The sequence below is a fragment of the Hyaena hyaena genome, unplaced genomic scaffold (assembly GCF_003009895.1).
Source record: "Hyaena hyaena isolate Hyena2069 unplaced genomic scaffold, ASM300989v1 scaffold_5, whole genome shotgun sequence".
NCBI classification, from domain to species: domain Eukaryota; kingdom Metazoa; phylum Chordata; class Mammalia; order Carnivora; family Hyaenidae; genus Hyaena; species Hyaena hyaena.
Window position 1 is genome coordinate 36,945 of NW_024080637.1, and position 27,884 is coordinate 64,828.

The window sequence follows — 27,884 nt, forward strand, 5'->3', positions numbered from 1 at the left end:
CGGATGCACACAACAAACACGTGGCAGTCTATGAAGATACATTCCGTGAGGTGGACTTTTGAACCACATAAGTTGTTCCTGAGGACTCCATCGCACTTGGGTCAGTCTACCGGATATTGGGCTTTTATAAAACACCTTTGTGAGGAAGGAACCACACACCCATTTCCTAAGGCACATGGTACACTACCAGTTCCTTTCCTCCCTGATGTCCGACAGCCTGCATCTCACTTCCACTTTGCATCTGGTTAGCCATGTGCCCTTGGAAGTATTTCCACCTCCCTGGGCTTTGGGTCTCTTATTTGGAGGTGCCGTTTGATCACAATGATACACACTTTATTCCAAAATGCACTTAAAGTTGGATCTGGAAAATGGAGGTATCTAGACTAGATAATCCTTAAGGAAATCACCAGCTTCCCTATGCTTTATTTCTAGGACTTCGAAAAATACTGGCATCTTAAAATGGATTTGAAAATGGTATGGGATATACGTGTCTGAGTCATCCTGTAATGATATTCAAATAACTTTTCTTCTCGCTTAATAAAAATCCAAAGTGGGTGGAGCCGAGGCTTCTAAAAATGTGAGGTTTCAAGGAAAGGATGTGGTAAATGAATTTTTCTTTCCTAAAAAGAAAAAAAAAAGGCAGAGGGGGTGGCAGCACATGCAAAAATGTGAAACAGGAAAGGAAAACATAATAAAAAGAAATGCATTTCATTTTTTGTATTTAAAAGTTTTTGTTCTGGGGGATCATACTTAATAACAGGTCTGCAGTGTCACAGATTTTTGGTCTTAGAAGAATGTTATATGCAGCATAAGATTCTATGTTGTCGCTCCTATGCCCATAAAACGGCCACAACTTCTTTTCCCACAAGGAAGCCTTCATACATGGTCTTCTGTCCTGACTTGTTCACAATTGCATATGCGAATTATTTGATAGCAATCAATCCACTATCACTGTTCAGGGACATTACAGGAGAACAGCGGAGTAATTTAACAATATAGTTGATTAGTGTAATAATCATCATTAAATGTAGTAATGATAGTGGGATTCCCCTTACCTTGGTTAATGACCATGGACAATTCATTTCTTGACTGCCAGTGGTAGAAATGGTTTTTGAAATATTAACTTCTGCCCCATGGGAATGACACTTAGCCCACCACATTTAATTTTTGACCTTCACTGAACAGCATGATCCTAATCCCTTGATTTTATAATCTTAACTAGGAAACATTAAAATATGGATTGACTCCAGTTGGCAGGAATCTTTATGTTCTTTTCACTAAAAATGCTATAAATCCAATGGTTGACCTTTTATTTCCAGGTCACAAATGACACCCACTCACTTTTGTCCGTTCACCTAGGATTTATGTTAGGGTCTACAGGTATAAGCCATGAAAGTTGAACTTTAATGAAATGTCTTTCAAAGATGTGCACTTAACCAAAAATTTCTCACAAAAAATTAGCAGATAGCCTTTAAAAAGTAGCTCTTCTATCCTTAGGTTCATGGTTGGCCTCAACGACATCTATTTTTCACCTTTAGTAAGTTTCCTCTCATACTATTATTTTTGTGAGGGTAAAAATTAGGCATGTGTTTGGGATGATGATAGTACTTTACTCCCCAATTTGGATTTCCAAACCGAAAGATTTCTGAAATGTTCGCTTTTGCCATCACGGTAATTCATCTGTCTCTGGCTGAAAAATGCTCCCTGTCCTTTTTCACAAAATCAATTGTATTGATGGGAGGCGTTCTGTGTTGTCAATCAGGGAAATGTGAGTTGATGGGACCCCATAGCAGCGAGATAAGGGACGGAATACCAAAGTTGCTCAGGTCCACACTATGTGAGTGAGATCAATGCTTTCCCATAATACTCCTCCTGTCGTGTAGCACCCTACCTGTCACAATTAATAATGCAGAAGGGCCTGATTAACTTAAGTGAAGTGCTCTCTGCTGTGTAAATACATAAAGATCTATGAGGCAAAAAACAAACAACACCCTCAAAACAGAAAAGAGAAAACTGAAAAAAGAAAAAGAAAAAAAAAAAAAAAGAAAAGAAAAAAAGTGAAGGAGGGGCAGGAAAGAACAAAACGTCATTTTTATTTTTCATGTGGATGTGTTCTCACTTTCCATTCTTCTCTTGTAACAATTACTGTACCAGCCGCTCTGACAGAGTCAATAAATTGATCTGGGTCTTGATGCAGCAGCAAAGCAGACTGATCTGATACACCATTATCTGCAGTGGAGAGTGGAGGTAGGGGGTTGGGGTGCACTTGGGTGGCAGAGGGTAAGGGGGAGAAATCAGCAAAGCCAAGTCAGCGTAGTTCTGGAAAGGTAATTAATGCTCTAGGTGGAGTTTCTGGGAGACATAAATGCATACACGGCATGCCTGCGTGCATGTGTGTGTGCATGTGTGTGTGCGCGTGCATATGTGTATTGAGAAGGGACAGAAAAAGAGAAGCCTTCAACTTGGCTAAAGGATGCAGCCTAAGTAATACTGTATGCACGACTTATTTAGGTCCCTGTGGTATTTCAGTCACTCACACGGATCTGCAATTCAATGAGGATCACCACCCCATTAGAAGTAATCATGTCAGCTGCGTATCTGACAAAATAAACATTCAGAAACTGTGCTCCTAGGTTCATAACTTGTTTTTGCACTGGGATTTTTTCTTCTCTCCCTCATCCAGCATAAAGTTTAATAGTTTTTTAATATGAAATTATAACATCCATAGAAACTCTCCGTATGCATTCCTCAGCGTATTTTGCCTCCCAACCAGAAACTGCAGCTGTTGGCTGAGCTTTAACTTGCTCCTTGGGAGTATGCTAAGTATGTTCTTAATAAATAAATATCATTCCACTAGCTAATGAGAGAATTAATGGCACAACTTATGGAAAACGGACGTAGGAGGATGGGTGGGGGCTTGGGGGAAAGGAGACTCAGCTTAAGGGGAAAACGACCAGATTACCTCTGGTGTTTTTGCTGTATTAACATTTCTGGGTTTCTACTGGCGATCACAGGTCCCTGGTCCTAAAGATGAATGAGATGCATCCTGTCTGACCTCTGGTGTTTAGAGAGGTTCTGTTCTAAAGGGTGAATAAGAGGCAGCACACATCAGCTTTCCATGTGCCGGGGGAGGGTATTGGGGGTCTTACAATCTACCCATATTGAATCTTCATGAAACTGTAAGTGGAATGCAGGAGTTAATTTATAATTTTATAAATGTGACATGTAAGGTTCAGAAAGGCTAAAAACTACCTTAAGATCACTGTACTAGTCTCAGACTGCCATAACAAAATATCATAAACCGGGTGTTCTATTTTCTCATGCTTCTGGAAGCTGAGAAGTCCAGCATCAAGGTTCCAGCTGATCTGTACCTGATTTGTGCCCGTGGGTCCTCTTTCTGGCTTGCAGATGGCTGCCTTCTCACGGAGTCCTCGCATGGCAGAAAGAGGGCAAACTCTCTTCTATACAGGCATTAATCCCATCGTGAGACTCAACCCTCATCTAAACTGACCCCCCAAAGTCCCCATATTCAAAGACCACCGCAGTGGGGACCAGGGTTTCAACCTATGAGCTTTGGTAGGGAAGGGGTGGGGGTGGGAGGAAAGGTGGACGACAATTCCATTCACGGCAATCACGTACTGAGATAAATCAAAATCAAGTCTGTCTGGGGCACCTGGGTGGCTCAGTCAGTTAAGCGTCCGACTTTCGCTTAGGTCATGATCTCGCGGTTCGTGGGTTCGAGCCCCGCGTCGGGCTCTGTGCTGCCTGCCAGCTCAGAGCCTGGAGCCTGTTTCAGTCTGTGACTCCCTCTCTCTCTGACCCTCCCCTGCTCGCGCTGTCTCTCTCTCTCTCCTAGAAATAAATAAAACATTTAAAAAACAAAAAACAAAATCAAGTCTGTCTGGCTCCAGAGCTGATGTTTTCTTTCCTGTATTATACTTCCCAGGGTCCCCCCGATCACGGGTCTTCAAACTACCATGATCTGTAAAATCCTGTACCTGAGATCCCACTGTGTCCTTCACCTGCTTTCCACCCTGCACAGAATGAAGTCCAGTTGCCTTACCGTTGTTACTATTGTTTGAAGTTATGTATTTATTCGTCACCAGACCTTAACTTCCCAGCCTCATTATCCGACATTCTCTGTCACTTACACGAATAGGTATTATACCAAAAAGAGTAAAGTTCTCCAAACACACACTACTACTCGTTGGCGTGTGCCCGGAATGGAATGTTGTACCTACCAGGTGCATCTGTCTCCTTCAAAACCATGTGTCCCCTCCCCTAGAACAGCTTCCTTGATTCCCCCACTTCTCTCCAGTTAATTACCTACTCTGTGTACTCCATACGGATTATACATACTTCAACTTTTTCATTGACCATACCTTATTATAATTTGTTTACTTTGCTCCCTAGACATCTGTGAGCAAGATAATGGCAGGGATTGGACACACAGACACACATATACACACACACACCTCGATGGTCCTCTTCAAGCCTAGTGTGGTACTGAGAATATATTAGGTGCTCAGTAAATTCTGAGTTTTTTTTCCCCCCTGTCTCCAAGATCAATCACATGCCCATGAGTGGGGGAGGTGAGCGAGGCATCCAAGCATTTTGACTCTTAGTCAAGTGCTCCTTCTATTGTACCAAGATGCATAGGTCCCTACTATAGTCAGTTCCCTTACTAGAATTTTCTATCATATGGTCCTTCTATCTCTCTAGTACTCCGCCCCACCGCCACACACACACACACACACACACACACAATGGCCAGGGATCTATGGAAGGGGGATTGTACGTGAGAGAGGCAGGAGCTGTGTGTCATGAGAGCCGGCTTTAAACCCCCCCCCCCCCCCAACTACTAAAGGCAACAGGACACACTCACTCAGCGTATCCTGCCTTGGAAGGGAGCGCTGAGCACTTTCTACCTCATTAAGGCAGCGCTGTGGGGGGCTGAGGTTGCCCTTCAAGTTCATGCCTGGGCTGCAGCTCCCTTATCCCAACACATCCAGACTCTGGGAAGGGAAGGGGGGGGGGGGCGTGAGGGCCAGGAACACGGGGCTAGGACAGCCTGTCCTAACCCTGTCCCAGCCCCAACACAGGGCTCCAGTTTATCACAAGCTCCTGTGATTCATTAGTTAATGTGTAAAGCATTTGGAAAGTGGAAAGCTAATTAGAAGTGCTAAGTTATTTCATCTCTGCTGTAAAGGAAGCAATGTGAAGCCTAAGGAAAAATTCTCATGCAAATATTTTGGGGAGGCGTGTGCTGTGGAATGTAGCTCAGTGAATAGGCTCCATTGAAAGGCTAGATCTCAAAAAGAGAGGCCACTGATAGAAGAATGTGCCTCCGTCCTCAATAAACAAACAGGAAGGTAAACAAGTGGGTGTGAGAAAAATTGGACAGGAAGAATCACTGAGGACTCACGTGAGGTCTTTGAAAATCTCACTTTAGACAATAGGCTACTGGCCTTGAAACTGTATGTCAGTGGGACCTTCAAGGTCTCAGGCTCATTAGAAAGCCTGGGAAAGCCTGTGTCCGAAAGGAACCCCTCCTAAATGTGAAAGGCTATTCTTTAGAGCTCAGAAACCCTGGTAAAGCAAATTCCTGGGGCATGGGAGTTTTCGCGTGCAGCAGCTTTGGGGAAAGGGGGCAAACCACCTGTATTGCCTTCTCTCCTCACAGTTTGCGAAGCGGGGCCAATCAACTCATTTTCCTGTTCTCTGAACTCTGTTGATTCAAGCTCAGCAAAACCAGGCTCTTTTCTTTTGCAAAGGAAGCATCTGGTTCCAAGTCATAAAAGGGAAACCCAGAACCTATTGGTGACCGTTGGATAAGCACCTGGGAGGGCACACGGAAGGCACTGTTTCACACAGTTCCCTTGCAATGACAAAGGCACATGCCCTCCAACCCAGCCTTTGCAGCGTTCTAGTTTACCGGGAGAAAGCTGACCCAGCCCGTGGGAGCTGGTCTGCACAAAACTCAAATGTCTGCATGAATCCGGGACTCAGACAGAGGGCTAATATGACATGATCACTTCTCTCTCTCTCTCCCTCCCTCCCTCTCTCTCTCTCACACACACACACACACACACACACTTACACAATATGTATGTTTCTTAGACACATATGGAGCGAGTATAGAGGAAAGGCACTGTGAAAAGAAAGACAAGCCATCAAGAGGTGAAGGGAGTCAAGTGCAACAACAGGACTTAAAAGCACATGAAACCTAGAAGAGAGTGGGAAAGGGGAATATGTCAAATACTGTTAACAGTTCACCTATTATTGATGGCAGTTTTGTTCAGGGAGGACAATGTAACCAGCCCACAGCAATAGATCACAATTTTAGCCAATCAAGGTAATTCTGTGCTGGCTTTCCCAGCATTCTTTGCCACCAACGATTAAAAGGGAATCCAATTTTGGTCAGACCTTAACAGAAATCTGCTAACAGGAAACAGGGGAGGAGTATGGCAGGACCTTTGTTTCCCTGATAAAAGAGGAATAGTGGAGTAGGTTGGGCATGATGTCTGGAGCTGCAGCAGCCATTCTGCAACTAGAGGCACCAGTCATGAGGATGAATGGACAACATGCTGAGGATGGTAGAGCAGAATCTCTGACAGAGCATGGGCTCCTACTGGCATCGTATAGCAGATGAAATAAGGCCATCAACCACTCAGATTTCATGTCAGGAAAATAACTCTAATTGGCTTACGGCACACTCAACTGGGGTTTCTTCTGTGAGCTAGAGGATACTGCCTTCATTTCAAGATGAACGTGTTGAATTTTAAAGGATAATGTCCAAGATCATGCTGATGAATGGCACAGCCAGGATGTGAAAACAGGTCTCTCCTCCTCTTTGATTCGTGGTTATTTCCCTCCCCCCCCCCCCCCCCCCCTGTTGAAAATGGTTTGGTTAAAATGAATGGTGTTGGGACTCTCTCCCCCCCCCGGTTTTTTCCCCCCCCCCCCCCCCCCCAATGAAATTAGGCCATGAGTCCCAAATATGTTTCCTTTAGTATCCTGGAATGTCTGCTGATCACAAGCATCATTATCAAGAACCATCTAAAGGCTGGGAATTTTGACAGCAATTCTGCAATCAAAACTAGGGTTTCCTGGCTTTGTTGCAAGGCTCTCATCAAACTCAGATCTCGCTCTTCTCAATTCTCTGCACAAATTCTTACCTTCTGTTTTCAAGCTTTCTGCCCACCTCATTTTTTGGCCCCCCTTTCCCCACAGTCCCAAGGGCTTGTGGGATACCAGATTTTTTACCCTTCTTCTTCCGTAAAATGGAATTATTTCCTATGCAGGCACCCTCTTACCTTCCCCTTCTCCGTGGCCACTGATCTCATTTTAATACTGAGAAGAGGCAAGTGAGGAAGGAGCCAATATTTATTGAGCACCTATTGTGTGCCAAATCCCAAGCAGGCACCTAATTCCTGCAATAATTATCCATTTGCTTTAACTAAGAAGCTTCCCCAAATCTTTCTGGAGCAAGGCAAAAACCAACCAAACAAACAAGACTAACACCACACTAAAACGTGGAGTTAAAAGTAACGGGGTTACGGAATATAAGAATGGAGGGAGAAAAGGAGACCAGTACCCAGAGCTGATGTCCTTCCTTTGTCCAAAAGTGAAGTGCGTGGCTGAGGACATCTCAAACGTGCTGCTAAATTAAAAACTGAAAGACAAGCGTTCTGCTTATTGGAAAGTGTATCTTAATAGTGTCGCACAGCCTGTCGGTGAGCTAGCTGCCAAGTGTACATGAAGAGAACGTACAGGTTTGGTGCGGGGGATGGGAAGTTGGGAGGATTCACTCCAGCCCACAGTAGTACGGAGGCACGGGAAGCACACTGCATGAGTAACTCATCCTGGTGACGTGTTGTTTACTACTCAACACCTTCGACTGCAACTGAGAACATAAGAGACGAAATGACCCGGCACTGCCTTTCCCTTCAGGATCTGGGCAGGGGCGGGGTGTATATTCCCTTCTGCCAGTTTTTACCGCCCTCAGAGACAGAGTTTCCTCTTGGGGAGTCTCTTCTTTCTTAGGGCACAGTTTAGCTGAAGAGGAGAAATGGTGTGCAGAAGAGGAACAGACGTGCCCAATTAACCAGGCTTTTGAGGTGCCTTTGGGGCAGACGCTCGATGGAGGGATCCGTGGGGTTATAATCTTTAGGGGAGGGGTTGTCCTAATTTGCTAGATGGTTGCTTTAAATCCCAGAGTTAGACAGGTAAGTTCTGGCCATATCCACATAGCAGGACATGAGAGGTACTGAAATGTTCACCCGAGGCCTTGCCTGGTGGTGCACGCTGAAGGGAACCTGGGCTTTAGAATCAAAAGTGGGTTTGTGTCCCCGCTCTACTGACCCCTGGCTATGTGATTCACTTCCTCAGCAAAGTCACTTCTTCTCTTTAAACCTCAGTTTTTAAATCTGTATAATGGGGATAGCAACAATAATGGTTCTGCCTACTTAATGGGTTGCTCTTGAGATCAAATGAGGAAATACTTTGTAATCCAGGAAATACCATTTAAATATGAGTTATCAACTAAACAATAAAAGCTATCGTTTGTTGAATGCTTAATTGGAGTTGGGCATTTGCTCTCTCTACACCAAAGAACCTAAGACTTAAAACAACCATTGGAGATTATATAATCACCATTCTCCAGTTAATACACCAGACTAGGAAAACTTGAATTACCAAGAAAAAAGAAAACAAATAACAAAAAATGAAAACATATACTGCTTCTAAGGGATGGAATAAAGCTCTGCCCAAGTTTTGAAAAGGAAGCCCACAGTCTCAGCTGCTGTGGCATCTGGTCTCTGGGCGGAGGCTAGCTGTTCTCACAGATGTGGACTAACATCATTAGGAAAGGTCTTTTTCCCAGACAGGATGAGAGAATGAGCCTAGTCTTATTTTACACATGCACGAACTCATAGGAAACTGGTCTTCAGAAAGACCGAGTGAGGCATCAGTCCTCTCCCACGGGGCCCAATTTCTAGGCTTCTGATTCCTTGATGTAGGAGGATGAGTCCATCTCAGACCATCTTAAAGAGAAAATGGTCAGTAGGTAACATTTCACTACCAACTGTTAAGCATGCAGATGGCATTTGGGGACGAGAAGTCTGAGAGACAAACTGCTTCAAATCCTGGCTACCTCATTTGCCAGGGACAAATGTACTCTTCTGAAACTTCAGTCTCCTCATCTGGAAAATGGGGATAACAGCACCAATCTCAGACGACTCTGAGTCCGGTGGCAAGTTCAGGTTCAGAAGCTGGCCCATGTGGGTACTTAAGACAGAGTACTGACTTGACCAATAAGACTTCTTCACTTTTTCTAAAGTCAGAAGCAAATGAAATTCTGTCATTGTATGGGCTTGTAACCGAAATGCTCAAATCCAATTCTAACTAGAAAGGGGAAGAACTTTTTTTCCCCCTCTTAGTTTCTTGCCTTTGCAACTCTCCAGCTGCTTGCTCCCTGAACTTCTGGGGGACCTCGCCTCCTACAGGCAGGCAGCACAGGGCGGGATGCGGAGGAGACAGAGAAGGCTTCGGCTAATCTGAGTGCAATCTCAGGTGACCTTGGTGCGAGGACATTACATAAGGAGGGGGAGTTTCTTGGAAATGAGCGGTGAGGGGGCTACAGGACATGACTGCATAGCTGCTTGGTCAAGAGAAGACAGAACTCAACAAACATGTGGCTCTTCATAGGATGGGCGGAATAAAGCCTTATCTACCGCTCATGGATAAATGGGCAAAAATTAAAGGTAGGGGAAAAAATGGTAAATTTACATGAAAGCTAGAACCATATCATCAGACCAAAGTTAGACACGGACAGAAAAATGGCTTAGGCTCTCTGCCCCCTTCTACTCTTTGGAACGTTCTTAAACTGTGGTCTCAAAGCCTCTTAGGCAAATTAGGCAAATCCCATTGTAACTGCTGCATTATTAATGTGGTTGTTATTACTATTATTATTATTATTATTTTAAATGTTTATTCATTTTTGAGAGGGAGAGGGGTAGAGAGAGGGAGACAGAGGATCTGAAGCAGGCTCTGCACAGACAGCAATAAGCCCGATGTGGGGTTTGAACTCATGAACCATAATATTATGACCTGAGATGAAGTAGGACACTCAACCCTGGGCGCCACCCTGGCGCCCCGCTATTACTGTTTTTTTAAAAACATCTGTGTCTTGTACTGGTCTTTGAAAGACTTGAGGAGACTACAGTCTGTAGGTGTTGGGAATATTATAAGAAATGATGAGTAAGCAAAGAAAGGAACTTTTGAAGAGTTTTGTAGATTGCCTATACTTCGGTTTTTCAAGCAGAGCTTCAGGACTATGACACAGGACGGCAACAGATCGAAATGCTCTCTGTATTCGCTGCTCCCCACACTCCTTGTGCATCCCCATCAAAGGCACACAATGGGTGACAATGCCCATAGTTTAGCCATGCAGGGGCCTCTCCAGATCGGGGGGTGGGGGTGGGGGGTTCCAGCACAGTGAAGTGTGTGGCTCGCGCATACATTTGTAAATTTCATGAAGCAAAGGCAGTCACGTCACTCTGCTGGCAAGCCGGGCAGCTAAATGATTTATTAAGCAAAGGTTACAGCATCTGTGCCTTTTTGTCAACAAATCAGGCCCGTGCCATGCCAAGCGGTTCTTCTAATAACCCAAATGGTAATTTGGTTTTAAATAGCATTTCAGATACCACAATTCTGTTGATGCAGAACAGTGATAGATTTGGGTGGCAGGGAAGAAATGCCTGTTTTTAATATTGTTTGCACTCATTTTTCATTTTAAAGAATTAGTCCTCATTGGAGTTTTGCAGGTTAAGCATTTTATTTGAACATTCTGATTAAACTAGAACCTGAATCAAAATGAGTTCTTTGCTCAGTCCTTCTGTGTGGGAATTGGTATTTCTATTTATTACCTGATGATGAAATATTAACTTTTTTTCTCTAAATAAATGCCTCCTCTTAATGGCTCTTGTTTTCAGGGATCAGATTAAATTATGGGATGCAATTGAAATGGCCATTGGCTTTCTGCTATTTGAGATGAGAGCCTGTTCTCTATTATATTATATCATTCAGTGGGCGTGCAGGGGGACATTGATAGTGTCCAAAGTGAAGTAAAAACTCTGTGCCCCAGAGACTTCTCTATACATTAATATCAACTGTGCCTAGGACACATCTGAAAAATAAGAGATTTGGGGCAGGACCAAGTGGTCATGGTTTCTCAAAACAGATGGATGTTCTGAAAGCTGTAGGGAAGTGGCCACCCCCTGTTTTAATGAGTTATGAAATGGAGGGTGCAGGGGCATATGAGGCAAATAATGATAGTAGCAGACGTAGCACACAAGTGGGACAGAAGAAAGGGACAGATAACTTGGCAGGAATGTTCAGATGCAGCCACCAGCTGTGGTGAAACGTACAACGCAACTGCAAGGCGGTTTGAAAGAAAACTAGCTCAAGGCAAGGCTAAAAAGAAGGCAATTCCATCGCAGTGAAGGGAGGAATTCTCTGGAGGGAAAAAAAAACAGACTGGAAGGGAAGGAGGAGAAAAAATGGCTTTCAATTATCCACGTTATCTTTCCCTACCAATCATTACAGATGATGAATTGGTGCAATAAAAGCCAATATTCAATTTTTCCAATTTACATGGAAAGAGGGCCATAATATATTGTTAAAGGGAAGAAACAGCAGGTTATCAAACAGTGTATATAATATGATCTCATTTTTGCAATATACTCGTATGCATAGCAACAGTCTGGATGGATTTATATGGAAATGTTAACAGTAGGGCTACAAGTGATTTTTATTATTTTTCCCATCTGTATTTTCCACAATTAACATGTATCATGGCTGTCATAAGAGAATGCCATTATTTTTAAACTTCCTTATGAATCATGTAGATTCAGAAATATATGCTGACTACCCACTATGTGCTGGGCATGAGAATCAGTACTTTGAGAGAGGTCAGCACACAGTTACAGTGGATTTTGCTGATAAACTGCCTACTTCTCCTGTTTGCTTTACAGAATTTCATGTTCTTAAGCGGTGAAAGGGCCATCAGATTTTATTGAACGATCACATTTTAAAAGTTGTGGTGAAACACACAAAACATAAACTGGACCATCTCAACCATTTTTAAGTGGCCGGTTCAGTGGTATTCAGTACAGTCACAGTGCTGTGCGGCCGTCACCACCAACCATCGCCAGAACTCTTTTCTTCGTCTTGCAAAACTGAAACTCCATACCCTTTAGATAACGACTCTCCACCTTGCCATCCTCCCACGCCGCGGCCACCATTCTGCTTTCTCTCTCTTATGAATCTGACTACTTCAGGGACCTCACATACATGGGATCATATAGTATTTGTCCTTTGAGTACTGGCATCTCTCACTTAGCATGATACCCTGTGTAGCGTACTGCAGAACTTCCTTCATGTTTAAGGCCAAATAACACATATGGTACCACATTAAAATGGTATATACACAACAAAATGTATATGCCACATTTCATTTATCCCATGTATCTGTCGATGGAGACCCGGGCTGCTTCCACTTTCTGGCTGTTGTGAATAATGCTAAGTATGTGGGCAAACCAATACCTCTTCAAGACCTTGCTTTAAATCTCTTGGGTAATATACTGATGATTAGATTGTAATGCAGTCTCAGGGTTAAAAGCAGGGAGCATGCCGTAGTATTCCCGAGGGCTGAGCATCAGTCCGTGTTGACTACCTGCAAGGAAGGCAGCTCACTAGCCCGAGAGGCCATGAAACATGGTGGTTAGAGAACACGGGCCTTGCAGTTGAGCAAAGTGGGTACAAATTCTTCTTTCACTTTGCACTGGCTTATGGCCGTGGGAAAATGAGCAATCTCTTTAGGTCTCAATTTCCACATCTAGAGTAGAGATAGGTATAGCTACTCTACTGGGGTGGCTGTAAAGATTAGTTGGGAAATGTACCTAAGGTACTTAGTACACAGAAAATGCTCAATGAAAAGAAGCTATATAGAATTAAAGAATGCTTTTTAAAAAGTTTTTCTTTTAAATTTATTTTGAGAGAGAGAGAGAGAGAGAGAGAGAGCGAGAGCTGGGGAGGGGCAGAGAAAGAGAGGGAGAGAGAATCCCAAGCACTGTCAGCATAGAGTCTGACAGGTTCAGACTCACAAACGGCGAGTTCATGACCTGAGCCAAAACCAAGAATTAGATGCTTAACCAACTGAGCCACCCAGGCGCTCAAGAATACTTTTTTTATAAAGAAAGTTCTTATAAACTGAAAGCTGCCTATTTAAAATGTCTATGCAGTAATTCAAGTTCTATCTGCTACAAAACAACAGAGACCATATCGAATCTGTCTCCTATGGGTCAACGCTTCAGTTATTTGAAGAGATTTCCATTGAGAACTGGTCTTTTGGAGAAAGGGACACCCTCTGACTTTGCATTTGTTCATGCCTTTGTGTGTAGGTTACCTCTTCTGCATTTGTAAAGCTCAAGTACCTGCTTGGGTGACCCTTCATTTTATTTCTCAGAAGGTAGAAAGCAAAATGTCATCTCCCCAGAAAACTTTTCTATGATTCAATTAATACACATTTCATGCCTCATCAGTCAAAGTATCAAATGTAGAAAAAAATGCAAGGTTGTGTAGAAAATTACTAATCTGCAGGCCATGTTCAAATTAAGTGTCAAAAAATTCCTGTGAAAAAAGAAAAACCAAACCCTCTTCTGAACTAATGTCTTCTCAAAAATGAGATTTTTTTTTTAAAGAATAGGACCATTTTTATCTATATCTATATATGTCTAACACTTCAAATGGTTCTGGAAAGTAGTTCCTTTTTATTTTTTTTTAAAGAGTTAACATATACTCCTTAAAATTAAAAGATTTTTAGGATGGGGGCGTCTGGGTGGCTCAGTCGGTTAAGTGTCTGTCCGACTCTTGGTTTTGGCTCAGGTCATGATCTCACAGTTTGTGAGTCTGAGCTCTGCATCGGGCTTTGCACTGACAGCTAGGAACCTGTTTGGGATTCTTTCCCCTTCTCTCTGCCCCTCCCCTGCTTGCTCTCTCTCTCTCTCTCAAAATAAATACATAATAAAAAATATTTTGAGCATACAATCTGTCCCTGAAGATGTATCCACACACACACACACACACATATATTTTTTAAAAATGACAACTCCGTTAGTAGTTTCCCGTAAGACAACTGGGGATGGCTTTCTGCAAGACAAATGTGGCAGGTGTAACTGTGATAAGAAACATTTAAGCTGTTGTCCCTATGATGCCAAATATTTAACAGAAACCAAAAAATTTCAGTTCCAGATGCCAAAATTGGGTCTAAATGACATCATTCATCCAGATGCGTGGAGAATCTGGATTTTTAAGAATTGAATTTTTGTGGTCAACATCACGAAGACTCAGTTTCTGGATTAAATAAGGCATTTGTGAAACAAAGCCGTTCTGGAATATAACACGTTTTGATTACAGAGAAACAAATTGAAAGGAACACAGGGTACCATTTCAGTGCTATGAATCACAGACTGTATAAAAAATACTATGTAAAGTACAAACAGGACATTTCCAAATTGCATTTTTGAGGTTCTTAATGAGGCAACCCAAGCACACTGGTGCTTCGAGAATAGAATCATTCAATATAGAGCCACTGTCCCCGGTTCTCCCTCCCACTGAACACCTGGGCCAAAAGTACAAAATGAAATTTTAACGCAGTTGAAGTAATCGTTCAACTTCCAATTCACCAGTTAAGCATTTGAAGGTATGGGGAAAATACACAACAGACTGGAACAGTGCTACGGAAGGTCCAGAGGAGGTGTTAATCGCAGAAGCCAAGGGTATGTCTGCTTCAGGGGGAACAGCAGAAGTGGGAAATTCAAGAGTTAACCTGCTGCCTCCCCTCTGTGCTCTCCGTCTCCTCCCAGCTGCCCGTTCTGAGGCTGTACTTTCTGTGACCCTGCTTCGGCGTAAGGAAGGCTTCAGATGCAATGCAGTTTCACCTGCACTGTCAACGCAGCAATAAACTAAAATCCTTTACAGAGCGAGCAAATGGACCCAGGAAGGCAAATCTATCCCGTTGATAAGCATCTGGTCATATTCTTATAAACAAAGATGAGTAGTTGCAAATTTGGCATCTGGAGATTACACACCGAGGCACATGCACAAAACATCCCAGGGAATTTTTTCAAACAACGTGCAGAGAACCTCACAAAGAATGTACTTTATGTCAGTTATGATAGTATATAGTTCCATTACAATTAGGAAATCAGAGAGTAGTTCCTTTCCACACGCGAATCTAATTCTATTTCATAAACTTCAAATATGTCTACATCCACTACCTTTGAACTCCAAAGTCTCTCACTATTTCTTAGTGAACAGTGGCCATTTCAAAACTTTTCAAAAGGATTTCTTCTCCTTGACCTATGCTAGCACCAAACACAAGTGTCTAACTGAAAAACACACTCTGGATGTCGTAGTACACTCTTTTCTCAGTCACCTACCTCAAAATATGACCTTATATTCACATACGTCCCCCCCACCCCGCTGCACCTTGCTCCCTACTGGCCAGTGTAACCAGTAACAAACACCACCTTATTTCTGCACCAACACCAGCAACTTAATAGGACTCATAAAACCTTTCTTTTCTTTTTATTTTCAGAAAGTTTGCCAGGTTCCTGGGGACCCTGTAATGAATATAGAAGAGTGGCTGGTTCCCCCGTTCCCTGGATGCACTCTGATTTTACCCGCAAGCAGATTTTATGTTTCCAGGTAGGGGCATCTGCTTGCACGTAGAGAGACCTGAATTCCTAGACAAGGAAACACACGCTATCTACAACCGGGAAACCTTTCTCACCAGGGCAGGAGGAGTCCTGGCACAGAAGCCTTCCTCTCCTACCCCCTCAATACGAGAAACAAAAAATCGCAGACAGCGTTTTCCACGATTTCTGAGAACACAGGGAAATGTGGCTGTAGGGCCAGGAAGGCGGGGGTCAGGAGGAAAGGGGACCGAACAGGGGCTGGGAAAATGCAGCCTGTTGTGCCAAAAGACAAATTACAATGCACCTGATGAATAAAACAAGCTGCACCACATACAGAAAAGATGAGAGCGGCCCACCTGTGTCTGTTGAGGGATATTTACAAAGCTTGGATCCCGTGGTCCAACACTGACGAATCGGTTTGCGGGGGAGGTGCTGGGTGTCGAGTAGGCTGTGAAGGGAAGGGACACATGCGTTCAGGAAGCAGCACGAGATTGCACACACAAACAACACCAAAACACACAGTCTCCGAGCCTACGCAGCTGATTAACAAGGAAATGTGCAAACACTGTAGCTAGCAAAGGGATCTGGCTAGCAAGGGCATCATAGACAGTCATAAAAGGGCAGGGGTGCTGGCTTCTAAAGACTGTTGGAATAAAACGATGTCAAATTGGTGCTCAGATGAGTTCTTTTTCCCTTCCATCATACAAATTAGAACATGCAGGACATTTGCAAAGTATACTTTCTGAGTTAAACATGAGCACTGGGGGCAGAAAGAGATATCCCAGTCCTTACAGCACAGGGAGAAAGAAATTAGGTAGAAAGGGGAAGGAAAGCAGTTCATTTTACAACCTTGCATTTCGCACTATTCCATTCCCCCCAAATCTTGAGACATTCCTGTGCCTCTATAGCTAAATACTGAAGAGAAGTCTTTACAGAAGGGATTAATCGGTTCTCCAGAAAGGAGGTGGAAAACCATTTAGAACCAACAGAGTGTCTAGAATCTCTATGGTGCATGAAATGTGTTTAAAATATTAACATCTGGGAGTGCCTGGGTGGCTCAGTCAGTTAAGCATCTGACTTTGGCTCAGGTCATGATCTCACAGTTCGTGGGTCTGAGCCCCACATTGGGCTCTGTGTTGACAGCTCAGAGCCTGGAACCTGCTTTTGATTCTGTGTCTCCCTCTCTCTCTGCCCACCCCCACGTGTGCGCGTGTGCGGGCGCACAGTGTCTCTCTCTCAAATACAAATAAGTATTTAAAAAATATTAACATTTTTAATCCTCCGATCCTAGAACTTCTCTGTTAAGGCACAAACTATCGAGATCCCAGGTAAACCAAGCTATCACCTACAACCACACTTCAGTTTCCTATCTTTTCACATTACATTAAAGTTTTGTTGTTGTTTTTTATATATACAGTACTGTATAGATATATTTTGGGTTTTATATTTATATTTAAGAGCTTCATTCTAGTTTAGTGAGAAAAAAATTCAGTGGCTTTGGTGTTTCATTGGCTTATAAATCCAAATGTGCATTTGGTCTTTTGGTGTCCTGCAATGCACTGCTTTACCGCAAACTCCCAATATTTAATCACATTCTTTCTTTGTACTAGAACTCTTAGATAGACTCTTGCTTAATTTCAAATTTCTTAGCAATGTTTGTAAAAGGGCCCAAATTTTTCGGACTAACTCTGGACACACACGATCTAGGAGATGAAAAGGATCTGAAATTTTTAAAAACACAGATAACTGAGGGAATCATACCAAATTCGTTTGCCAGATTTCTTTTTTCCTTTTTGGCATCTATCATCTGCTTTTTTTTTTTCTTTTTTGGATTTTCTGTTTTACAGAAAACTGCTCAGACTGCTTGTTTCCTTTGTTAAGCACACCTAAAGATAAAATTTCTACCAATTTGGACCAAGTCTTGTTGGTCATCTTTGGTAAGAGCTAAGTCACTCACACAGATCTGTGATGGTCACATGGTGTGGCTGTGTTAAACCAGCATGGGACAGAGGATGGACATGAGTATCCTCTGACATCCAGTAATAAGAAAGTTTTGTTGTATTTTAGAAGGATTTGTCCAGTAATAGCTCTATTCAAAACAATCTAGATCTCTGATGCGTTGTACTGTCTAGCCATGTGAGTCTACTGATTTCCCCCCCACACCTACCCCTCCCCGAGCCCATCCAATGTGAGACTAAATTGAACAGACTGGAGAAATACCTCTCTATGTAGCCACTCTGTATATGCCTCTCACTCACCGGTATGGCAGAAATTTAAGTTTTTAGAAGTTCGGTAAAAGACTTTTTGTGAATTGCTTTATTCAGCCTATTGCTTTGCTTTGAGATGGTTTAAGAGGTCTCCATAGAAAGTTATTATTGGAAATGATGGACTCTAATAACCTGGTAGTGAATTTACCTGCTTCCAGTGCATAAAGAGGATGTGGAAGAGAGAAGGAGGAAGCTAGCAGACGAAATAACCTGTCACACCTCTCAGTGGCTGGGGGCCGGGGAGAAAGTGTTTCTTTCACACATGAATAGATAGGTAGGTTGAGAAGGAACAATAAAGGCATGAGGAGCATGCAGTGCTGAGACTAAGTGATTGATGACAGATGGAGAGCTCTGAGTCCTAGTGCACTGTGTGGGCGGCCCTGCACTGGTCATCACAGACACACCGGCAGGGTTTCCTATGATGTTTTTGCCACACTGGTGACTTCAGAAATAAGCACGCTGATGATCCCAGGATTCATGGCCTTTTTTTTTTTTTTTTTGGATTTCTCCTTCTGTGAAGATAGTTCTCCAATGACCATAGCAAGTTTACTAAACCTGGAAAGGCTCGCACTCCATTCTCTTCTCTATTGTTTGCCAGACCTAAATTTTGCCATTTAGAAGGTTTAGTGTACAAATAATTTAGCCACTCAAAACTGCTTTGAGGCTAACAACTGGCTATTTTTAATTCTTCAGGCATGGAGGCAAACTTTGCATTCTCGATTTTAAAATATCCCAGGAGGCCTTTAACGCTTTCATAGGCATCCTAAAACTGCTTCAAAATTTAGTCTGGTCTTTAAAACAAGAGCAACAGTGAGAGGGGTGGTAGGGTATTAGCAGCAGCAGCAGCAGCAGCAGCAGAAGAAGAAGAAGAAGAAGAAGAAGGGGAAAAGAGCAAGAGGAAGGAGAAGAAGAAGAATGAAAAGGGGAAAAAAGGATATTACAGATACAAAAACTTGTGAATCTCTGAGTACCCAAGTCATCAAATGGAAGAAATGGTGCTCAGGGAAGTTTAGTCTATAGAAATGTAGCTTGTGAGAAAACTCAAGGACACAGGGAAAACAAGGAAAGGAAGAAAGTCTGACTCATCTTCCATTATGGGAGTTACAATAGCCAGCATGTTCACCTATAACAGGATGTAGTTCCAGAAACGAGGTGATATTAGTGACATTTGATTTTTCCAAAGAAAAAGTGGAATAAGGGAGTTATACCATTGAACAAAAACCTCAATTGCAACTTTTTATTAAAACAACCACATATACCATAGCGAATCAATTATACATGCACAGTTAAGAGCTTTCAACATGAATATAAAATCAAGTAAAGGGGGTAACGTGGTAATTAATTATATACAACTGTATTTACTATGCTATTATATCACATTCATATCTTTCTTAATTATAATTCTGGTGTTACTTACAGCAGCAATAATCAAATGCTGCAGGAAGAGCTTCAGGAAATCATGAAATCCAGAAAATAATTTTCTGGGAAGATTATTATAGGCATCTCTTTCTTTCTTTCTTTTTTTTTTTTTTTGAGGATTCTGGAAGGGAGATTTAGGAGCACTTGACGATTTTCTGATAAAATCAACAGGGAAATCAAGTTGCTTACATAATCTCATTGTAAAAGTCCTCAGGACAAACAGGGCTATTAGAAATCAAATTATTGATTATTTGGCTGCTTCTGAAGCAGAAGCTTTGTGGGTACTTTGTTGTTGTTTTCGCTTTTTTTTTTTTTTTTTTCAGCAGTCATCTTACACATGAGCAATATCATCATGGACTATTTTCCTAATGCTATGAATGAACATTCCTATTAGAAGCTTTTACCATTTGCACTAATCTGATCATATTTTTCCTCTTTCTACTGTATTTCTTGCCATTGTCCAATAGCCTTACTTTGGCCTTAGCCATAGTGATAAGTATCAAAATCCTAGATCAGAATTTGATTCCATATCCAGAAAATCCCATTCTTCTGTGTTACCCACTTACCATATGCATTGCTAATCATATAATCCTTCACTTAGGCAGTGCAAATCCTGTCTCACTATGGTCAGTTGGAGGGATGGCTCAAGAATAGTTCTTTCTTGATAAGCAATACTTTTATAGTCTCTGAGGATGCTGGGATCTCTCTCTAGCGGGGAATATGAGGTGGGCACGAAGGCATGGGCAGGACAGTGGTAGAGACTGCCCATTAGATCTGCTCTTTACCACTGTGCAGGTGGGTGTTCCCCGGGAGAACTTAGCCTCTTTGTCTTCAGAAATGATGTAACTGACCACCTGCAAGCCTAACAGAATTTCTACTTTTGTTGTTCCCAAGGTGTAAGGCTTTGTTTTGTTTTGTTTCTTTTTCTCGATAAGAAGACATAAGGGATGTGTCCGGATAAAGAAATTGTGATATTTCCTCGTAAATCCATTATGAGTCTGAAATAGCCTTCACCTATAAAATCACATCTGACCACGGTGTTAACAAGGTGGTCAAACTGTTTTGAACAAAGATGCTTGGAGCGTTCCTTGTTTTTGGGAGAACAAAAATATGACCGAAGAAAAAGATATTAAGATACTAAAATATCTGTACCACTGTCAGTTGTTGTTTCCTTAAGTTAAAAACTGTATCATTAAAATCACCCAAATCTGACAACTAGAAAATTAAAAGGAGGCAGACAGAATCAAGGTCTCGTTCAAATTTAGCAACCATTAAAATATGTGTAATCACTGAAAGGGCAAAAAGGGAGAACATTTAGACAGATGTCTTTGCGGGGAGTGAGTGTAAAGGGAGAGCTGCTTTTTGGATGAAGCCCCTCCAGGGCTCCCACAGGGAGGGAGTGCCCACAGGGAGACTGAGGGGCTGATTCACCTCTAGCTGAACTGCCTGCGGGGAGTGATGGCCAGCCCCTTGCCCTGGCTACCCGGAAGTGACACAGTTTGGCAGGCTGGCGGAAAAGAAAATCTAAGAGACCTGGCGAGCTTTGAGGTTCTGCGTTTACTTCCACACACAGGAAGCAATGAAGTCCCTTCAACCCTGGCAGCCTGGCCTCCAAACTGACGCGAAGTTTGTAGAGAGAGCTGGGATCTGCTTCATCAGACTCCAACTCCACAGAAGGAGTGAACATCCCCTTCTTCATTCCCTTAAACTCCACCGAGTCTAACCTCTGGAGTGCATCAAAGAGAGATACTTTAACATATTTAAACATTCATATTCAATCTCTCTCTCCATCTGTCTGTCTCTCTGTCTCTTTATCTCTCATGAACACTTGCTCGGTGCCAGGCTCTGTACTGAGCACTATGGGAAAGCCGAAGGTGAGCGAGACACGCTGCTATCCTAGAAATGCTAGTGTCTAGTGGTGACAGAGGAGTGTAGGAGATGAAAACATGGCATTAAAGGTGATATAAATAAAAATCTGTGAGATGTTAAAGGACAGAAAAGGGACACGTAGCAGGAGAACGGGAAAAACTGTACAGAGGAAAAGGGGATGGCTTTTGCGACACGCTGTAAAAGACGGCGTCGGCTGACAGGTTCAGAGGGATCCGGGGTCACAAAGGAAGCAGCAGAGGAGTGGAGGTAGGAATCCGGGGCATCAATCACAGAGGGAAAGGGGAAAAGACAGGAGACTGCAAACCACGCTTTGCCATACAGCTCGGGAAGGTAAAATGTTCAGAACGAGGGACTGAATTGTTTGAAAAGGGAGGGGAAAATGTCTACTGAAATTATTTTTCTTCTAAGAAGAAGAGATAATTCGTAACATGAACAAAGTTACCAAATTCCCTTTCTGAACACCACTAAGATTGCGAGAGCTCCCCATACTCTAAGCCCTTCCCTTCATATCTCAAATATTAATAGGCACGTCACATGTTCCCTTGTTTTTAGAAACTCAGACACACTCATGTGTGGGGATTTCCCTCCAAAAACTACCTAGTCAAAAATTCAGTTTCATGGACTTTAGTGTGATTCTACCACCTGCCCCGGAATGTGCTAGTTATTGGACAGAGGTAATCAAAGCAAGTTCAGGAATGCAGACTTCAAAAGATCCCTGTGTATTCAAGTTGCAATTTTATTAAATGTTTATCAGTGACACCTCATGGTGAAGAAAAAGTGCACAAGACCGCATTCAGTGGCAAACTTGAAACAGTGAGATGCTTAACTACCTAATTGAAATAGTTTCTAGAATCTTAACTGCACTATTACATTATTTAAAAAAATGAGAAGACCCGTGAGAAAACTTTCATTTCTTTAAAAAAAAAATGCAGTAACTATCAGGAAATAGATTGGCTAATTTCTAAATGAAACCCATTATAGTTGAACTCATTTAGGAACTTGAACAGCACTATTTCTTGCAAGGTCACAAAGAAATGCCAGAGAATATTGGAGTGTTTTTCCTTTAAAGAAATCTGTTGGTATCGACAACTTTACAGGGCCTGGGTTGGCATTATTCGTATCATTATACAGCCCAGGAAACACATACAGCTTTTCCTACACATGATCCAGTATTCAGAGATTTAGAAATTCCCACATGACTGGCTGGATATTATGGTTGTCATCCAGATGTTTGGAATCTGGGAGATAACCGCACTGAATTTCCATTATTTTGATCACATCTGTGCAGTCAGTTACCTCCTTCTATTATCTCTGTAAATCTTTTGTCTGCACAAGACAAGTTACCAGCAACAACAACAACAAAAAAGACACAGCCCTCAGGGCATGAAATTAAAACCTACTTATTGCTAGTAAATTATTACAGAACAACATACCCATAAGCTTTGTTCCTGAAAAGCTAATGAATTCGAACTTTAATATATTAGCATTACTTAACATGTATGGTAACAATTTGCATGACATGTCTAATGTGCCAGGAGTTCACAAAAATCTTGAGAAGAAGCAATTTAGCCAGATGGTTTTGCTCTACTGGCATTTCTATTTGTATTAAAGATCCACACAGGGAGGTAGGGGCTCTAGCTACATCACAATTTGGGGTAAAATATGCAGAAAGGAAAGTATAAGACGATTCATGTGTTCACACGGAGAGAAGGGGATCAGAACATGTAAACCAGAGATGCTTTGACCTTATGCTACCCTAATCTGTGTCACAAGCAGGCACTTCATACTATTTCCTAGATGCAGTCCATTTAAACTGCCTGTAACACTGTTTTTCATAATAGCTGTAAAGGATAAGAACACAGGCTTGTTTCAGTTCATTTAAATTTACTTCTGATGGCTAATCTAAATTCTAAAACTGTCATTTATTTTTACGTGTATGCTGTGTGTTGTCCAATTGAGAGAACATGTATATTGATCTGAAGCAACAAATGTATATGAGGAGGCACAGGTGAAAGTTATATTAAATAGCCATAGGGAATAAACTCTGGATTCAGCTGGGGTTTACTAAAAAAAGAAACTTAGATCAATATATTGGATCTAAGAGGCTTTTGCAGCCTCTCCAAAGGCAGTGTGACTCTGGAAACCTACTTCTGGGAATTTATCCTCAACAAATATTTAAAGGTACAGAGAAAGATGTGTGCTCCAAGATGTTCATTACGGTATTACTTACAAAGAAAAACAAACTGGAACCACCTTGTAAGTTAATGCTTCATTTGTATGTTGAAATATTTTGCTGTCATTAAAGACATTTTAAAATGACATCATGACATGTTTAGAATAGGAGATAAAATGAATAAAACCAGTTTACAGTATGGCATATATGTAAACACATAGACACATATATGCACACACACACATATCATGATCACTTATGTTTAAAATATACACAGAAAATGACTGGAAAATAGGCAGAGAAAATGATTATCTCTGAAGAATGGGACCGTAAATGATTTTTAAATAACGCCCAGTAATTTTTAATCTTAAATAAACATAAACAGATCCTGAACACCGGGTAACTCTTTTGTTTTTACAGCAGTGCAAGGTAAGTAGAAAATGAATTTTTGAACCAGAAAATCCTGGATTGAACCCATTCAATCTCTTACTTGAAATGTGATCTTGGCAAGCCAATTAACCTCTCTGAGCTCCTACATATAGAGGCCCCAGCATAATACATATCATTTACTCCAGTATGCATGGCCCTTTAAGGCTTCATCCCTCTGTGTATGTCTAATGGGTGACATTTTCTATGGGAACAATTCGGAAAGTAATCCCCAAGACAGGCTTAGCCAGCAAGATGGGAAATCCCCCAAATTCCATTATACTTTATATTAAAACGATGGAAGAAAAATGCCAAAACCATCCAGTTGGGGACTACTGATTCCAATATCTGATTAAGGGTATTACAGTCCAAGGCATCTGCCTCCCAACACTTAAAATAAAATATCCTCTCAAGGGTTAATGTTATGATCAGACTCATAAGTAACTTATAAATTGGCAGAACCTTGTTGGTTGGCGATGTATATCAAAATGAATATTCACACTGTGGGTACTAGTATTTCCAATCCTAGGAATCTATCCTAATGAAATTATTAAAGTTGGGGCCAAAATGGGTTTTCAAATATATGCTGGAGCATATTTCACAGGTTGGGACGAAAGTTAATGCCCTAGAGTAGAGGAGTAAGTACAAACTGTTTAAAATCACATTTTCTAATTTTTTTAATGAAATAAGAAAAGGTATAAAACACTAATTAAGGAAACAGCATACAGAATACTATATTCAGCATGGTCACAATCATCTTATGTATGTGTGTGTGTATCTACTTACACATAACACACATCAGCGTGCATTGAGAAAATGGACCAAAATGTTAATAGTAGCTGATTACAGGAGAATATAATTTTATTTTTTATACTTTATATTTTACAAGTTTCTTATACTGCCATATATTGCTTTTATGAAGAATATCTTAAAGCTCATTTATCATTTCTGTCATCTGAAAAAGTAAAAAACTGAGGCAAAAGCAAGACTTGAACGGGTTTATGAAAACCTAAATGAAGGGAATCACCTATTGCCTGTTCTCTCTGGTCACTCCTTCATGACAACGTCCATCTCTTACTCTGCTCTTGTTTCTCTAATGTTCATCCAATTCAGTGTATGCAAGAGTCTGTTATTCTGGGAATAATATAAAAGTTCCTTATGGAGTGTCTTAGGGTTTTCAGAGGACAGATATAGGGACAGTATTTTATCTCTAAACACAGGTTGTGTCCATGTAGAGTAAGTACAAAGCATCGGAGTCCAACAGACCGGAGTTTGAAGCCCGGCTTCATCTCAGTTTCCTCTTTTTTTAGAAGAGGGCTAACAATTCCAATTTTGCAGATTTATAATCTTAATCAAATGAAACTAAGGTAATGCATATGAAAATACCTATCAAAGTGCCTGCTTTCCAACAATTCTTTTTCCTTTGCATATTTAAACACAGCAAAATTAGACTGTACACAGAGCAGTAATACTTGGCAAAAAGCATTTATGAAAAATTATGATTTAAGATAGTATGGGCCCATCTGTATTCACTGGGTTCCTAAAGCAGAAATAGGGACCAAATAATGGCTATGGAGAATGCAAATGCTAACCTTACATTTAACTCCATACTATATGTGAGGGACAAAGAATATTACTCTTTACCAGAAAGCTCACACAATTTTTGCTATCATACCCAAAGTTCAGGTTAATATAGCTAAAATCTAGATGTACAAAAATTGCCAAGATTTTTATGGGATCCCCCTCCTCCACTGAGTGAGTTTTGGTCACTGCAGCGATTAAGGTAGAAAGAAGAATTTCTGGATGAGACAAATATTTTTGAAAATAAAGAAACAACCATATTTGCTATGAAAGGGGGGTTTAAAACTCAGTAACATCATTCTCATTGGATAAGGTACCAACGAACTATCCTATGACCAACCAGTTTCTGTCTCTCAACACACAAGCAAATATGTATACACATCTCCTCCCTCTATGGTAGTATTCCGTATACACTTCTTAGCATTCTCCGTTGCTGACTTAACATAACTCCAAGATTATTCCATGAATTCATACAGACTTGTCTCTGTGTTTAAAGGGCTCCTAATGTATATATTTGTAGATATTTAGGTTATTACTAATCTTTTATTATAATCAACGTTGCAATGGATACTTGATGTATATCTGTGTTCACGTCCAACTATATTTATCACTTACATTTAACATTTATAAACGTAAATATATATATGATTCATATATACTTTTATATACATGAAAAATTAAATTGTCTTCTGAAGAGATTGAAGCAATTTACGGTCCTCTAATAGTGCAAAAGAGCGCCTATCTCCCACATACCTGCCAAGACTATGGAAGATACTTTTTGATCTTTGCTGAACTGACAGGTAAAAATACCACCCAAGTCTTAATTTGTATTGCTTTTATGCTACATGAATGAGCCATCTTTCAAATGTTTTCCATTTCTCTATGTTTATATCCTTTTTTTGTCTTTCTATTGGACTCCTGGTGTTTATATAATGTGAATCTCTGTGAAATGTGTGGCAAATGTTTTTCCCAGTTTCATTTTTGTCTTTTTGTTTATGGTATTACTTTCCATGTATAAATTTTTGTGACTCTTAGAGTAGAATTTATCAGTCTTTCCTCTCATGGATTCTGGGTTTTACTTGTGTACGTTATTTAGAAAGGCCTTCCTACCTGCAATATTACTTTTAAAATTGTCCTATATTTTCATGTGGTACCTAAGACTTAACCTGTGTATGTTTGGCTTTTTCCTCCTGCTGGAATTTATTTTATTTTGGTGTAAGGAATTTTCTTTTTTTCTGGACAGTTACTCAGTTGTCCCAATAGACTTTACTGAATAATCCCTTCCTCTAATATGAAATGCCACTATTGTCAAATATTAAAATATTGCATGTATATAGGTCTCTCGCTAATTCAGAAGAATATAAAAAATTGAAATGTAATGGAGATAGCAGCAGAGCTGATAGAGAAATTAAAACCAACGTGGGAAAACAAAGCAAAACAAAAAATGATAGCAATGTGGAAATGGATCACAATCAAGTTCTGTGGCACTAAGTAACCTCAGACATTAACTTAAAAGTGGGTAAGAAGGAGAAGGAAGTTTTGGAATTGTTCTCTATCCTATCTGTAGAATTGGTTGCAAGAATCTGATATTATAAAAACTCGCGGAAGTTTACAGCAAAGAATGGACTTTATTGAATGTAATTTAAAAAATTTAAAGGAAAAGAATAATGGAATAGTTGAGGCGTCAGTAATGAGCAAGTGTTTTGTGAAAGGAAGCCACTAACTTTTCTTTCCCCCTATTTTCTCTTGTAATTATTTATTCGTTTTTCTCTGAAAGAGGAAACACAGTCCTTATGTCACCTAAAATCTGTGAAAATATGACATATCATTCACTGGCTTGTTCTGAATCCAATTATTGATGACAACAGTGTGTTACCCATTTTAAGGAAAAGTGTTGGTGAGAAGGAGAGGGGTCATTATTTGGGTGGTAACTCAGAAAATAATTCTTCAAAGCACTCATCAACAGTCCAAGTTCTCGGGAGTCGTGGAGAATAAAGGAAGTCTGCCTTGATCAACATCTCCTATTTTTCGCCTTTTTGCTGTTTTTGTTTGATCTCCTTCCAAATCTTCTGCTCTCTTCCTTTCCCTGATAACAAGAGTTACTCTCAGAAACAGAGACCAATTCATACTGAAGTATAAATGACCAACTAACATCTTTTTCTATATTTTTCCCATAGGATTTTCACTGCAAAAAACACAGAAGCTTTGGGCTAACACAAAGATACCCCATAGGATGCTATGGCCAAGCGTATGAACTACAGGGTCAAGGTGGTTGGGTGTGAATCATGAGGCCTATATACCTGGCTGAGAAACCCTTATTAGCATAACAAAAGTATTTACTTCAGAGGATTATTGTTAAAATTAAAA

The 27,884-nt window shown here is 41.0% G+C and overlaps 1 protein-coding gene across 4 annotated transcripts in view; it reads right to left on the reverse strand.

The window, feature by feature from the left end:
- Window positions 1–27,884, reverse strand: part of NFIA (nuclear factor I A) — a 370,202-nt gene that overhangs the window by 22,517 nt on the left and 319,801 nt on the right. For 2 of the 4 annotated variants that reach the window (XM_039238382.1, XM_039238388.1), the window contains one exon: window positions 16,118–16,209. The exons of 1 other annotated variant lie outside the window; for it this stretch is intronic. In XM_039238382.1, coding sequence (XP_039094313.1) covers window positions 16,118–16,209 — 92 coding nt within the window. Of the gene's footprint in view, window positions 1–16,117; window positions 16,210–27,205; window positions 27,604–27,884 lie in introns of those variants that run through there. One more of the 4 variants, XM_039238404.1, reaches the window with a different exon arrangement.